The 15,858-nt window shown below is 36.8% G+C and overlaps 1 protein-coding gene across 1 annotated transcript in view; it reads right to left on the bottom strand.

Annotated features, from left to right (window-relative positions):
* ITPR2 (inositol 1,4,5-trisphosphate receptor type 2) overlaps positions 1-15,858 on the bottom strand; it is a 594,002-nt gene that overhangs the window by 313,303 nt on the left and 264,841 nt on the right. The window contains exons 27-32 of the mRNA XM_040234592.1: positions 12,417-12,506; positions 12,178-12,303; positions 6,819-6,941; positions 5,732-5,932; positions 2,926-3,177; positions 246-371 (exon numbers count right to left, since the gene is read on the bottom strand). Coding sequence (XP_040090526.1) covers positions 246-371; positions 2,926-3,177; positions 5,732-5,932; positions 6,819-6,941; positions 12,178-12,303; positions 12,417-12,506 — 918 coding nt within the window. The remainder of the gene's footprint in view (positions 1-245; positions 372-2,925; positions 3,178-5,731; positions 5,933-6,818; positions 6,942-12,177; positions 12,304-12,416; positions 12,507-15,858) is intronic.

Genomic DNA, 15,858 nt, shown 5'->3' on the forward strand with positions numbered 1-15,858 from the left:
AAAATTAATACCTTGTTGCCATATACACTGTACTGGCATTTTGTGTACCTTAACTCATTAAATCTCACTCACAGTCCTGTGAAACTCAGTCACAACTTTTTGAATGTAACACATGACATCCAAACATAGTGGGTTTAATTTTAAGTTTTCATCTATTAATAGCTGCTTGATACTATTTAGTCAAAAGCTACATCAACAACCTTACTAAACATGAAGCAGCATTTAATGGTCAAAGCAGAACTTACCCTTGCCATATCCACCAAGAAGTTCTCAAATAATTTCCAAATGTGGTTACTTGTGTAGATTTCTTTCATTTCCACTTCTGTGTCAACGTAACAGTGATTAACAAAATTCACATAAGCAATTTTAACCTGTGCCAAGTTTCAAATATAAAAGGAAGTAAGTTTTTCTTTTAGTTATTTCTGCATTCTTCATTTTTAAATATATATTAGGAACGGTTAAATAAAATTCTTATTTCCTACAGTCTACCCAGAGAGCATGCCTATCTCCTTTCTTTTACTTAGATATTTCATCCCCTGACCCAGGGTAAACACATGACCTAGTATTCTGTTCCCCTGGGCCCAGTGACTGGTGTGAGAATGTGAACTTCAGGTAGACCAGGTTTGACATATTTGAGACAAATGTCCCTTTCTCTCCCTCCCTCCCTCTACTCTCTCGCATCTCCCCACCTCCTTTTCCCTTCTCTGTCTCTGTCATTCATTCATATTCATCCTCTCTCTCTCTCTTTCTCTCTCTCATTGTCAAATGGAACAAGGTAAACCTGAACTCCAAGAAGCCTCTGGGTGTTTAGAGGAAAATTATGCTCAGAAAAAAGGGCATGAGGCAAAACGACAAAGGAAAAGGGAACAAGAGATAGATGGAACTCTGACACTGCTTGAACCTCTTGACTCATCTGAACAACCATCCTTCAAATTTCCAAATACTGGAGCCAATATATAAAATTCCCTTTTAAAATTTAAACAAGTCTAAATTAGGTTTCTGTCCATTGCAACCAAGAGAGATCTAATACAACACTTAAATATGTTGAGTAAATAATAATGTATTGCCATTCAAAAACAAATTGCTATTTCTGAGAAGAATCAGGCTCACAGTTTACAAAAAAAAAAAAAAGGTATTATTTTAAGATGTATTAAAGTATTTTTCCAGATTTAGCAAAACTTCTCATAAGAGACTGGGATGAGTCTCACCAACATATACCATTACTAAAGTGCATAGGACAATAGTTTTTGTTTTTCTTTTCTTTCCTCTTTTTTTTTTCTTGTCTTTTTCTTTCTTTTTTCTCCTTGTCTTTCCTCTTTCTCTTTATGAAAATGTGGTGAAGGCTATAAATTTCCCCAGTAAAAATCACATATATAAAAAAATCAGATAAACAGTTTCAGAGGATTCATAGAATCCAAGTTAGAACCAATAGGAATACAAGGCCAGCTTTTATGGCCGTAGAAGTTATCACTACTTGACTGAGGTCTAAAACCTTCAACCACAGGGTGCCTGTGTCAAGGCTGCATTACAGGGTAAGGAGGCGTCAGACTCTCCAGCATTCCGGAGATTCTGCAATATCTTAATTTAATTCCCCAGCAATTCTACCAGATATGGACTATAGTTATTATACTCAAAATTGTGTAAACTGACAATGAGAAAGGTTAAGTCACCTGCTGGAGTCAGTCACACAGGTAGGAAGTAACCGATCCAAGATTCTGACTCATTCCTCAACCCAGTCACTCATTCACTCAAAACATATTTATTAAATGTAGGTCCAGGCTTAGAGAATATAATGGTAACTATAAATAGACCCAGCTGTTACTCTCACTGAACTCATTATCTTGGTAAAGAATGAAAAGACTACAGACATTTGTTAATCAATAAAATTCAAATGTCAAATTTCAAATTGTAGACTCATAGGCTCTAAAACTAGAAGCCAGGAGGGTCTTCTTTGAAGAAGTAATACTTGAATCAGGATTTAAAGGATGAAGAGAGGTGAAGCAGGTGAATATAAGAGGTTAGAGTGCTATGTCAGAGAGAACTGACTGGCTAGAATCAGGACTTCAAATAAAGACAGAACCCACAATTTAACCACAACACTATGCTTCCTTTCTTTGCTACCTTACTTCAAAACAATCAAGGCATGAAGTACTCTTGGTTTGAGGTATTAGCAATCCTAAAAAATTTCATAAAAAATATACTTTCAAGTCCATCACTATGCAGGACTATTTGGAAATAGGAAAATTAACCTAACCTGGTATCTTTTAAAGTTACTGTGATTTAAAATGTTTGGATTTAGCATATCACATATTTATAAACTTTGCAACAATACAGTAGAACAGTATAAAAAAAGAAATTATTGTCATATACATTCCTGGAAGCTTCATTAATGCACCTGGCAGACAACCAGTCTCTGATGAGTTTTTTCCCTGCCTGTCATGCCAAACTAGGATGGAGGGTAGGCAATGTATGAATAAAGGAAAATATGTGTTCATGTTTCCAAGAAAGCTGCTATTCCATAAAGCAAAGGTAAACCTAGAGAATCTAATAGTGGTCCTGCAGCACCAATCTAGCCTCTATTGATGACTGCGAATTATTCATAAAGCACCTGTTTTATGCTCAAAACATACTAGAAGTTACAAGTAAATGTTTAAGTCTGATCACAATACCATACCTAGAAATTTCTATAGTGGAATGTCTAGAAAACTAACACTGGCTATACTCTTAAAAGGCTTATCAACTTTCATAGTCCCTTGTAGAACAAAAAAGTAAGTTTTAATGATTTTTAAATTTGCCTAATTATATACCTAGGTACTATTCTGTGACTAAGTGTGTTATCTCATTATAAATAACCATAGGAGGACTTCTGGTACTTACTAGAAATTGAAAACAATTTTATAGCTGCTAAGCTTTTGCCAGGCTTACCTCAGGGATGCAGTCATCATGGGTCACCACCCTCACTATGTCGTCCAGGGGCAGAAGGGAATTGCACTTGATTTCGGTGTAGACATTTTTCCCCTCTGTGCATGCTGCCAGTAACTCCACGAGGGTGATGTGGTAGGCTAAGGGGCCACTCTCATCCCCTCGGTCTCTCTCTGAACACATCATATGGAGAAGGATGGGAAATGATGCTCTATCATTGTAAAATATCAGCACATCTTCACCCCCATTTATCAACTGAAATGATAATAAGAGAGTCTATATAGCAGTCCAAATGTTCATCCTTGCAGTTATTTCCAAAGGCTTGGTCTATGTGGAAACACGTGTATATCTTTGTAAAGACATAGATAACATTGCAAAAGCAGAACTATACCAAAGCAGGATGGCAAAAGGATTGTATTCATGTGTGAAGTGATTAATTATGAAAGTCATCAAAACCAGTTGAGGAGATATGGGAGAGGTACATGGCATTGAGATGACTGGAAGCTGTTCAATGAGTTAGCCACTGAAATTAAACCTGCAAAATATTCCAATAAAGTTACTTTCTTTAGTTTCAAATGGTAGATGCCATCGCCAAGTATGAGAAATCTCATAAGTCTCATTTTACTAAGAATTAAAATATCCCCATCCCCTTCAACAGTGATGGAATAAGTAAGCAAGTACACATAACCAAATGTAACTCTACAGGAATTTGCAGATTCTATTTGTTGTGGATATCAGCAGGGGATGGAGGTAAAAGCAGAAAAATAAAAAGAAAAACACAAGCTTAAAAAAAGAGAGAGAGAGACAAAGAATGAATAAGTAGGGGGTTCTAGGAAATAAATTTTCCTTCCTGTTTTGTTTGTGTAACAAACTAACTAAAGTGGAGTTTCCAGCAGGATGTAATTTTATTGCTAAATCACCATAATGTCTTATTGTCTATTTGGGGGGAAAACAGTATTATTTTATTAAGGAATCTACTTTGCCGTGAAGCCCTGGCTGAGTTAACAGTGATGAGTTCTGGAGGTAATAACACTCCACTCCAGACTATCACTGCTATCTTCTCTCTCTCCCTCAACTGAAAACCCAGCCTCATGAAGTCTCAATTCTTGCCCTCCTATTCCTGGAAGATGCCCAGGCTAGTTATGTAAGAGGCTTCTGCAGAGAAGACAACTTTTGTCTTCCCAGGAGACAAACCCTCTACTTTGCTTTATGAGGCAGATAGCAACCCCAAACCACAGACAGGTCAGGACCTGCGCTGGCCTCAATTCTTTTTGTCTATTCTAGTACCAATTTTCTACCCCCAGTGGGAAATATTTTGGTAGGTAACACAGATTACATAATTTTTTCTCTATTTTATTTGAATTGATAACATACTTAAATTGATAAGACAATTAACTGGCTTACACGGAAAGTTCTGTTGAAAGAGAATGTATTTGTGTCAAAAATGTATATATTAACATAAAATTATAAATATTTCTTTACATATAGAAACACATCACCTAATAAATGCCCTTGGACTTGCTTAACTATTTGCTGCTTTCCCATTTTAATTCTTTCCATGATGATTTTCCAAAATCGAATTAATTGCCACATTTCTAGGCAAAGGAGAACTATTATGAATGCAAATACAGATAGGTAAATTTCACAAATTTAAAATGTTCCTTAAATGTTTAATAACAATAATTTACATTAAAAATTCAGGACTTTACACTGAATTAACTTTGAAATTTTTATGGGGCAAGAGGGACTCACATTGTAACAATACAGAAATTACTCCCATCCCAAATTTAAAGTGTATAGTTATGAAAATTCCCCCAAATCAATATAATCCACTAAGTAACTGTTTGTAGATGGTTGAAAGCTGCTTTAATCCATCCAGGCCTTTAGAGAACATTAGGTCACAGGGCAATGATCTACCCACCACATAGGCTCAAAGTGTTCTCCAAAGTAGGCTTCCGAGGTGGTGCTAGTGGTAAAGAACCTGCCTGCCAATGCAGGAGACATAAGAGATATGGGTTCAATCCCTGAGTCAGGAAGATCCCCTGGAGGAGGGCATCGCAAGCCACTCCAGCGTTCTTGCCTTGAGAATAGCATGGATAGAGGAACCCGGCAGGCTTACAGTCCATAGGGTTGCAAAGAGTCGGACACAACTGAAGTGACTTAGAGCACACAGGCATGCATTCTCCAAAGTATCACTTGGTTCCTAGTAAGTAACTCATTCACTGTATAAATCTGGCTCCGTGAGAAATATCATAATGAAGAGGGCAAAATAAATGGAGTACATCATCCATTTGCTTTTCTTAAGTTTTTAACTGACTGAATGAATAGCTAAGCTTCCAAATGTAAAAAATCACTGACAGATAATTTCTATTAATTTCATTTCCTTCAAAGCCCTCTGTAAATAGTAGCAAAGAACATCCATTTTAGGATTACAGGAACACAGTAATAAAGGCACTCGAAAAGCAGAGTTTAATCCATTTTTGTTATATTTTGAAACTTAAAAATATAAATTTTAATCACTTTCATTTTAAATAATCTATAACATTTCATAGGATTTTACCCATTTTTTAAAATACATAAATTCATTAAGGCTCAAAAAGAAAAATACACTCCTAGAAAATTATAACATCACCTTATGATATGTCACTTCCCTAGACCTAAGCAAAATACATTTATGCTTAAGAGCTGTACTCAAATTATTTTCCAAACCTATGTTGTTGGGGGATTTTTTTCACTCAAAATTAACAGAAAACACGTATTTGAGCATACTGTTTATGTGAAGCTGGTAAAATGCAAACTGAGAACATACCTCGGTCATTACCATATCCTGGCATTTCTTCACGTATTTACCATCTGCTTTGACAATCGTCTGCAGAAACCTTAGGTACTCCACGTGGCGGCCATGTGTCTCAATGCAGTGCACAAAGTGCTGGACAACCCTCTCGCTAATTTCATTGCACAGATGGTAATTGTTCATGAAGATGTGCCGCATGGTTTCTGCTTCAAGGAGCTACACAAAAAGGAATGTGCCCTTATAATTCTGACAAGATCAGTTTTCTATTTTACAGTAATACTTAGACCATATTACCCGGCTTGTGATCAGTTTTCTATTTTATGCAAAATTGTAGTGAGTTTTCTCTTCCACAAAATGCAATGAGATTATTCAGCATTTAAAAAATAAAAATAAAAAAAACTGAGCTCACAAAGGAATTTAGTTGGAAAAGGGAGCTTATTATAAAGGTCAACAGGTTGGCAACAGTATTCTTGAGATTAATTTAATCATGTACTATTCAAACATGGCTCTTCCTTAATATTCGCTGACACATGTTTTACAGAGCAGAGGTAACTCCACCTTTGAGTTTTTCATATTTATTTACTCGTGGCATCACACTTAGTCTTTGCTGTACCTTATCTTTTTCCTAACTGTACATAAAAATGAAGTTGCCATCTGCAGGTGAGATTTGTGTAATTTTTCAAGTTTCTTTAAATGTTCCCTTAATGAAAGATACTCACTTTCAGGAGAAGAAGCCCCTACAAGGAATAAAATGAGGTGATGAAGACGAATATGGGGCCTCCCAGGTGGCACTAGTGGCAACAAACCTGTCCGCCAATGCAGGAAACTTAAGAGATACGGGTTCAAGCCCTGGGTAGGGAAAATCCCCTAGAGGAGGGCATCGCAACCCACTATAGCATTCTTGTCTCGAGAATTCCATGGACAGAGGAGCCTGGCGGACTACAGCCCATGGGGTCGCAAAGAGTTGGACACAACTGAAGTGACTTAGCACGCACACATGCACAAAGATGAATAAAATTCTATCCATTAATGTTGCTAAAAGAAATGACATGGACACTTTACTACAAATACTATAAGTATTAGAAGTCACTCAAATACTTACACCAGGGGTTAAGAACAAATTCAGATGTTTATGGAGGAGAACTTGATTCTGTGGATTTCCCCGACAGAAATTCTGCAGGAATGTGTGAGCCAGATTCATTACTTCATTCATCTTCTCATCATTCTGGAAGTTAAAAAGTAGAACATGATACAGAGAAACACACAGAGCAAAAATACTATCAAAGAATATTTTTTTTTACACATGCATTTTTTCCTGTTTTCTTCACTGTTTTATGGTCTCCTTTCTGTGTCAACACCTCTTCCCATTTTGCAGATGTCTCTCCCCTCATCTTCATTCTATTAGCTGTTCTGCTCCCCTTTTTGTTTCACAGTCCATTTCTCGTTCTCCTCAATCTTCCCACTTGTCCACTACAATTTCCCATTGCTGTACAAAGCTGCCCCTTCTCCCCTGCATCTGTCCCCACACCGCCTCTGTCCCCGGTTCCTCTCTCTCTGGCCTCCTCACTTTCCCCAGTTCTGTTCCCTTCTGCCCTGCATCCTCCAATCCCTCTCTTTCCTGCCGTCTCTTTGATTTACCTTCTTCTAGTGGTTCAGTGTACCTGGAGCTTCCTGATCCTTCTGCTTTCTGTTTTTCCTCATTCTTGTATCATCTCTATCCCGTTTCTCCAGCTCCTCCCTTTCTTCTCCAGGCATTTATCCCTCCTCCTCTGGCTCCTTCTGCTCCTTCTCTCCTGCTCTCATTCCCTCTTCTCTCCACTCACCTGCCCTCTCTTCCCCACTCTGTAAATTACACATATTGAAGTTGGTCAAAAAGTTCATTCAGGTTGTTGCATAGCGGCTTATAATAATCTTGAACAAACTCTGGCCAACCCAGTATTTCTGACCTTCCCTCTATTCTCCGCTCTCCTTTCTCTGTGCCTGCTTCTTTTGCTACTTACTTTGCCTCTTTTTTCCATCTCATTCTTTTCCTTTATCTCTTCGCTTTCCTCGCTCCTCTTCCCTGACGCTCTTTGTCCCCTCTTTCTTAGCACACATACTCTTAAGTCGTTTCCTTATTCACTGTCTTCCCAAAGTCCTATGATAAAGTACTTTGTTTCTAATAAAAATTTCAATAAGAAACTTGAGTGTCAAAACTCACAAAGAATGCAATTCTTAGAAGTTATCTTTTAAAATATCACTGAAACAATCTAAAATTTTTTTAGGCTAGGTCATGTGGCAGTGTCAGATAAACAAAATGGATTTATGTTTGGAGTCACAGTTTATATTAAAATAATTCAACATTTTATTGTTTTCTTTTTTCCTAATCTGAGAATCTAAATTTTATGCCATATATAACTAAACCAACAGCCTAAGATCATTAATAGACTCATTTCCTCATATTTAAAATAGGGATGAACTAACTAGACTAATAATTATTTCCAAAATTCCATTCCCATCTTGAAAATAGGAAGTTTTTATTTCAAAATATACTAGTATTTTCTTTTACGTTTGTAGTCCAGGCATAGAGAAAAAACATCAAAGCAACTTCAGCTACAGGAACACTCAATTCACACAGAAAAGCCAGCCAGTACAGAAGAATGGCAGGGGCAATTCTATTAGAATTGGTATTTCTTTGAAGCTGTCACCTTATGCTTTTTTTTGCTTGTTTATGAACAATCTAGTTATTAAAGCTGAGAAAAACCAGTGGCATTTTTCACAGAAATAATTCTAAGATTTATATGGAACCACAAAAGACCCTTAATATCCAAAACAATCTTGAGAAAGAAGAGCAAAGCTGGACATCCATGCTTCCTAATTTTAAACTATACTACAATGCTACAGTGATTCAAACAGTATGATGGTGGCACAAAAACAGACACATAAATCAATGGAGCAGACAGACAACCCAGAGATAAACCCAAAAGCATGTGGTCAATTAACCTAGGAATGAGCTCTGAGAGAGATGATACCACATTGTATGTGCTTTTCAGTGATGTGTAGGAAAATTTTTCAACCTTTTATTCAAAATTTAGGTGATGCAAGTTAAAAATCACTTGGTTTACATATTCTAGGCTGATGAAGAGACTGGAGAAAATGTATCAGGAAAGAATGAAAAAGAAGACAAGCATACACCTTGGGGAAAAGAGAACTTCTTAGTGTTGGTGAAATTGGACAGCTACATGCAAAAGAATCTACTATCTTATACCATACACAAAAACAGACTCAAAATGGATTCAAGACTTAAATCTAAGACCTGAAATCATAAAAATCCTAGAAGAAAATATAGGCTGTATACTTTTGACATTGGTCTCAGCAACACTTTCTGGATGTCTCCTCAGACAAGGGAAACAAAAGCAAAAGTAAACAAATGGGACCTGATTTGATTAAATTAAAAAGTTTTGGCACAGCAAAGGAAACTATCAACAAAACAAAAAAGCAAAATATTGAATGGGACAAGATATTTGCAAATGATGTATCTAATAAGGGGTTAATACACAAAAACTAATACATTTCAACATCAAAAAAAAAAAAAGAAAGAAAGAAATGGGCAAAGGCACTGAATAGACATTTTTTTCCAAAGAAGACACACAGATGGCTATCAAACACATGAAAAGATGCTCAACATCACTATCAAGGAAGTGAAAGTGAAAGTCACTCAGTTGTGTCTGACTCTCTGCAACTCTGCAAGTCCATGGAATTCTCTAGGCCAGAATACTGGAGTGGGTAGTCATTCCCTTCTCCAGGGAATCTTCCCAACCCAGAGATCAAACTCAGGTCTCCTGCACTGAAGGGGGATTCTTTACCAGCTGAGCCACCAGGGAAGCCCAATTATCAAGGAAGTGTAAATCAAAACCACAGTGAGATATCAACTCACACCTGTTAGAAGACTATTGTCAAAAACAGTAACAAGTGTTGCTGAAAATTTAGAGAAAGGAGAACCCTTGTGCACTGTTGGTGGAGACATAAATTGGTATAGCCACTACAGAAACAGTATAAAGTTTGCTAAAAAATTAAAAACAGAACTATCATATGATCCAGAGGTTCCACTTTGAGTATTTTTCTGAAGAAAACAAAAACACTAATTCAAAAAGATATATGCACCCACATGTTCACTGGAGCATTGTTCACAACAGTCAAGATACAAAAGCAAACTAAGTCTCCAAGAATGGGTCAAGAAGATGTGAAATATACATATATGTATACACACACACACATAGATAGATAGATATACACACAATGGAATAAAACTTAGCCAGAAAGAACAGAATCGTGTCATGTGTGACAGCACTGATGAACCTTGAGGGTATTATGTAACTGAAATAAATCAGAGAAGGACAAACACTACATGAGTTCACGTATCTGTGGAGTCTAAAAGAGAAAACAAGCAAGCAAACAAAACAGAAACAGATTTATAGATACAGAGAACAAACTGATGGTTACCAGAGTAGAGTGGGATGAGGGGATGAATAGGTGGGGAAGATTAAGAGTTACAGACTTTCACTTATAAAATAAACTAGTTATAAAAGAAACAAAGGAGGTAATGTACAGCACAGGGAATATAGCCAATAATATTGTAATAACTTTGTATGCTGACATCATTTTGTGATTTTAAAAATATTTCAAATCACTCTGCTGGACACCTGAAACTAATATAATATTGTAAATGAGTAATATTTCAATAAAAATGTAATAATAAAATAGAAAACCCACAAACATAAAGTAGTAGTAAAACACTCAACACTGTAGTTATATTCTTAGAAAAAGGGACTTCATTACATATCATATGCCTGTGTTACAATATCAAAGACATAATAATTTGAATTATAAATGCTAAGGAGTTAATACGTGTGGCTGCTTTTCAATAATTCTTTTACTGTATTCTCTAACATAGTTTGAATTATACCACCTTATAAATATACATATTAAAATCCAACTAAGTCAGACAGGGGGCAATCAATAAGAGAAGTGAAAAGTCCAAGTGGGAAGGGTATATAGCCTGGCATGGTTGGATTCCAAGAGATAAACAGGGCATCTATTCACAGATGGAGGTCAGAGCCTGAAGGAGGAAGGGGGAGCAGTGATGGTGGAAGATGAGTTATAAACAGTATATTAATAAATGAGTAATTATATTCACACACACATATATCCTCTAGATCTGTCTACTTAGAGGACCTGAAGAAGCAAAACCCCTACAGGAATAAGTACATTAAGTTCTCAGAATTTTTCTCCCAAATACCATTCTCCCCCCAACGGATCTGGAGCTTCCTAAAGAAACAGCTAATTCCAGGTGAAACAAGAAAAATGCAAGGTGAGCTTGGAACATTTTAATGTGCAATTAAGTGATGAATCACTCAAAGACTGATGAGGCCATGTTAGAGGACAGGCAACTAACCCAAAGGGGCTCCACTGGCCCAATTTGGGACAGTCAAAATAAATAATGATAGAAACCTAATATAATCTGTTATGTGAAATGAACATCCATGAGTCCATACTAAAATAAATAAATACATAAATGAATAAATCAAAGGCTTAATAAAAATAGCCAGCTAATGGAAGCTGCAGTATATAGCACAGGGAGCTCAGCTCAGTGTTCTGTGATGACCTACGGGGTGGGATACACGGGGAAGGAAGCTCAAACAGGAGGGGATATGTGTATACTTATAGCTGATTCACGTTGTTGTACAGCAAAAATCAACACAACATTGTAAAGCTACTGTTTTCCAATGTAAAAAAATTACTTAAAAGGTTAAAAAAAAGAAATTTTAATCAAAAATGGAATATTTACTTAGTTTCAAAGAATTGTGCCACAAAATATTTACAACAGAGGAAAACTGAGTGGCTCACAGTGAGAATTCTGGCAGACACCATCTTTATCAAGTGACCCAAGTAAACATCACCGGTCATGAGGCAAATCAAAATTGCACGCTGTCTGATAGGAAGCAGTGGGAAAAACTTAAGTGTTACTCCTGTAACGTTCCTGCCAAAGATGCATAACTGAATTGAATCATAAGGCAAAGTCAGATGATCCAAATGAAGAGCCAGTCTTCAGAATAGCTGGTCTGTCTTCAAAAGTGTCCCGGTCATGAGAGGTCCAGCATGAGGAGGTTTAAATGGACATGACACCAAACAGCACCTGTTTCTGAAGTGGATCTTTTTGTCAAACAGTACGTGGTTAGGATGATGGGAGCACGTGAATGGCTTGTGAGGATGAGATGGCAGCAGAGTGCCATGTTCTTTCTCAATCTGGAAGGGTGTTATGGGGTGATGTTCACAGGGAAAACACACTAAAGGACCCAGGGGAGGCAGGGCATCAGGTTGGTAATTTACTTGCAAAGGGTTTAGGAAAAATATTAATTACAACTTTGCTATACTGAAATTGCCTCAAAATTAAAAAAAGAAAACCGAACCTAAAAACTCACTTTTTCATATGGTATCTGCAGCAGATCCAACACCACTGAATGGGCTCCCATATTTTTCAATAATCGTTGATGTTGATTGCGACACTTTTTGTTCTGGACGCAGAGTTTACTGAGCCTAATCAAAATCTTTCCAAACAAGAAGAAAATCATTAACCATAGAAAATACAATATTAAATATAATCAACAGGCAAAACTCTTTTGCCATGCAAATATAAACCCACATAAAGCTAGTTGCTGACCTCCTTTACAATCCGATAGTTGTTGCTCTTATTGCTGTCAATCTGAGGTTTCTTTGTTCCATCTTGCACTGGACTTAAAATGTTCGAGTCCTAAAATAAACACAAAGATTCATTTTATGTTCCGTATAGCTTCATAATACATTTGGTTCTTCTGCAAAAATAAGAAATACATTTTGAAATTATTTTGTGATAAATTTGTTATTCAACTTAAATGTTTCTTTGGTACTTTTTTACCTCATAAAAAGCTCCTTGGCTTCAAGGAGTCATGCAAATGACCACTTCCCAATAACAACCGAATTACAAGATCTGGGACTTCCCTGGTTGTCCAGTGGAATCTGCCTTCCAATGCAGGGGATGTGGGTTCAATCCCTGGTTGGGGAACTAAGATTTCATATGCCATGGGGCAACTAAGTCCATGTGCCTCAACTAGAAAAAGCCCCCACATGCCTCAGGGGAGTCCCAATGCAGCCAAAAAAGAAAAAAAGAATCACAAGATCTATGGCATTACTAATAATTAACGAGTAAGTTAGAAAGGAAAAGCAATAACAGGTAACAGTGCATTTCCTTATGCTAAATGTATCAGACCTTGTATGGCCCATAGAAAAAGGAATGGTAAAATTTCAGAGCACAGCAGGCAACGTTTTATTATCAGGGATAAACTGCTGGAAAAAAAAAAGACTGACGGAGCATATCATAATGAAGCTTAATTTCAGAGATGAGAGGTAAAAACACCTTAACCCAAGAACTCTCTGACAGGTTACCATGACATTCTTAGGAGTCATGAGTAGGGGCCGAACAATCACATATAGACCATGAAAATGAAAAAAAAAAAGAAAGCAAATGTAAATTAAAAATAATATTTTAAATTAACAAAGTATATTAATAGGACCTAGAACACCAGAAACATTTTATTATAACAACCATTATCTGCAGTAGCACAATAAAAGACAAATATTAAGGAGTGTACATATTTTAAATACCAATTATTGGAGTCATCATATGAAAATAAAACACCAGTTTTACAATCACCAACATTTACTAATCCTTAATGCATGCCTGGTACTAGACAATGGTGAGTGGATATAAGAAACAGAAGATATGGTTCTTCCCACAAGAAATTGCAGTCTACCTAAGAAAGCAGGGAGAAATATGAAAATAAAGATCTGAACTGAGCAGAATTTACCATTCACAGAGACAGAGAGAAGGAGACTAGATATAATTTTAGACAGCTTTATGAAGCAGGCAAGTTTAAGCCAAGGTCTTGAAAGATGAAAACAATTCAGTTAAGTACGAGAGACATGTGAAAGGGCAGGGGCCATTGGTTAGGTGAAGGCACCTTACTCAAAGGTGCTGTAGAAAGGAAAGCACAATGGTGTACAGAAAATGACAAGAACTGACCAAGCATGCTGCAAAAGCAGGCAATTAGGTGGAGTGGGGCCTGACCACCTCCCTGATTCACAACTAGTACAAAATTGCATTTGGGATGAATATCAAGGGTGGTTTAAAAAACACCCTGTATTCCTGACTACACTGAAGGTGCTGAGCTCTCACAGTTAAATGGGATGCCAATCTAAGCTTGCTGCTGCTGCTGCTAAGTCGCTTCAGTCATGTCCGACCCTGTGCGACCCCATAGACAGCAGTCCACCAGGCCCCTCTGTCCCTGAGATTCTCCAGGCAAGAACACTGGAGTGGGTTGCCATTCCCTTTTCCAGGTAATCTAAGCTTAGGAGAAAGTAAAAAAAAAAAAAAAAAGAAGAAGTTAATTGATACAATTTTATTTGTCCCTATTTTTCCTATTGCATTCCATGATAAATCACAAAATAAACTCAAACCAAGAAAGAAAAATCATTGTGTTTTCCTAGCTAGTCAAAGATTTCTGATCTAAGGTTTCAAGCAAGAGAGTGACTTGGTCAGGTATGGAGTTACCACCACTGCTCAGGAAGCCCCATGTTTCTCTTTGACTTTTCTCCAGGCAAACATCATCCAAGATGGAGGCTCTCAATCTGAACTCCATTTTAGCAAGTAACCTTCTCTCATTTTACCGAGCATAAGAAAATTCCCCTACATGATGCTGTCCCTTCTGCATTTGAAAACATCCAGTATCATCCACAAAACTGTCTGCATTCCCTGCTGTGTCTCAGAGAAAAAGAACTTTTGAAACTCAGATTTTTAAATTCCATCTCCCCCATCTTTTCTCTCTGATTCATCCCTGTTTCTGCAGGTGAAAAGTTTCTATCCTCTATGGATTCTTTCTGAACTCTGAAACCACAGCCCAAGTTGAGGCTAACTGAGCACTTTCCATGAAGGGAAGGAAGTCATCTTGCATCTTGGATTATTTACCCCACTAAGTTTCTCAAAAGAATAATCTACTGTACTAAAATTGTTTTATGTGTCAATGACTGAATGACTAAAATTGTCTTTAGCATCTGATTCTCTGGTTCACTACCACTGTCTTTAAATTCCACTTTGTTTTATTATGACAGGATATTCTCCAAGATTTTCTGACCACTTTGTCTCTTTCATTGAATGGACCTGGAACCACAAAAAGTCACGAATAAAAACACTGAAAGCATTAACACTGTTCCTGTTACCTTCCAGGGTTGTGTCATCTATGCTAATAAATCCTAGGAAGGAAATGAAAGCAATCCAATTTCCACCCTAGGTAAACAAAAAAGAAAAAAGAATGGGAGATAGTATCTACAAGACAATAAACACTAAGTAAATCCAAAAAAGTTACAGAAGAAAATGTAAAAATATATACGTAAGTGAGGCCAATGTATTAATAGAAGAGGGAAAGGGCCCCAGTGCCTCATATGAATGGAAGCTACTTGGATGGAAGAGGTTGGAGGTCACAGCATGAGAGAAACAGGGTTTCTACTTGACAGAAAAATAATTTATTGATGAGAAGTAGACATTGCAAAGGTAGAAATATAATTAAATTTCCTTTTTCTGATCACAAAGGTGAAGGCTGAATTTTAAAAGGCCATATTCATTTTTTTCTGGAAGAGAAAAAATATTAAAGAAAACTAAGTTTGTATTCCAATCCAAGATTAAGATGTTACCAAGTCTAAAGACTGACAAAGCTCCTAAGGTGGAAAGGAGATCTTTCTGATATATTTCAACTTTTTAAAAAATCAGTCAAATATACAGGCAAAGCTTTGGCAGATATATTTAAGTCTATTTTTCAAGCAACGGCCTGCAGAAAAAGCAACTGTCTTGTTTTAAGAAAAGTAATCTCAGGAAAGATGTACTACCTTACAAAAGTTATGCTCTTTAGTTCTGCCCAAGGGAGGATGTAGACAATGCTAAACTTCCTAAGTATGGAAATTATAAAGAAAAATTATTTTAATTTAAAATTGCCAGCAGTCAACAAAGGAGGCAATGCTGGAGAATTCAGTGAACGGCCCCTTTTAATTTCAGAAAATAATTCAATGTAATTAAA

The sequence above is a fragment of the Oryx dammah genome, unplaced genomic scaffold (genome assembly GCF_014754425.2).
Source record: "Oryx dammah isolate SB20612 unplaced genomic scaffold, SCBI_Odam_1.1 HiC_scaffold_29, whole genome shotgun sequence".
Taxonomy (NCBI): Eukaryota; Metazoa; Chordata; class Mammalia; order Artiodactyla; family Bovidae; genus Oryx; species Oryx dammah.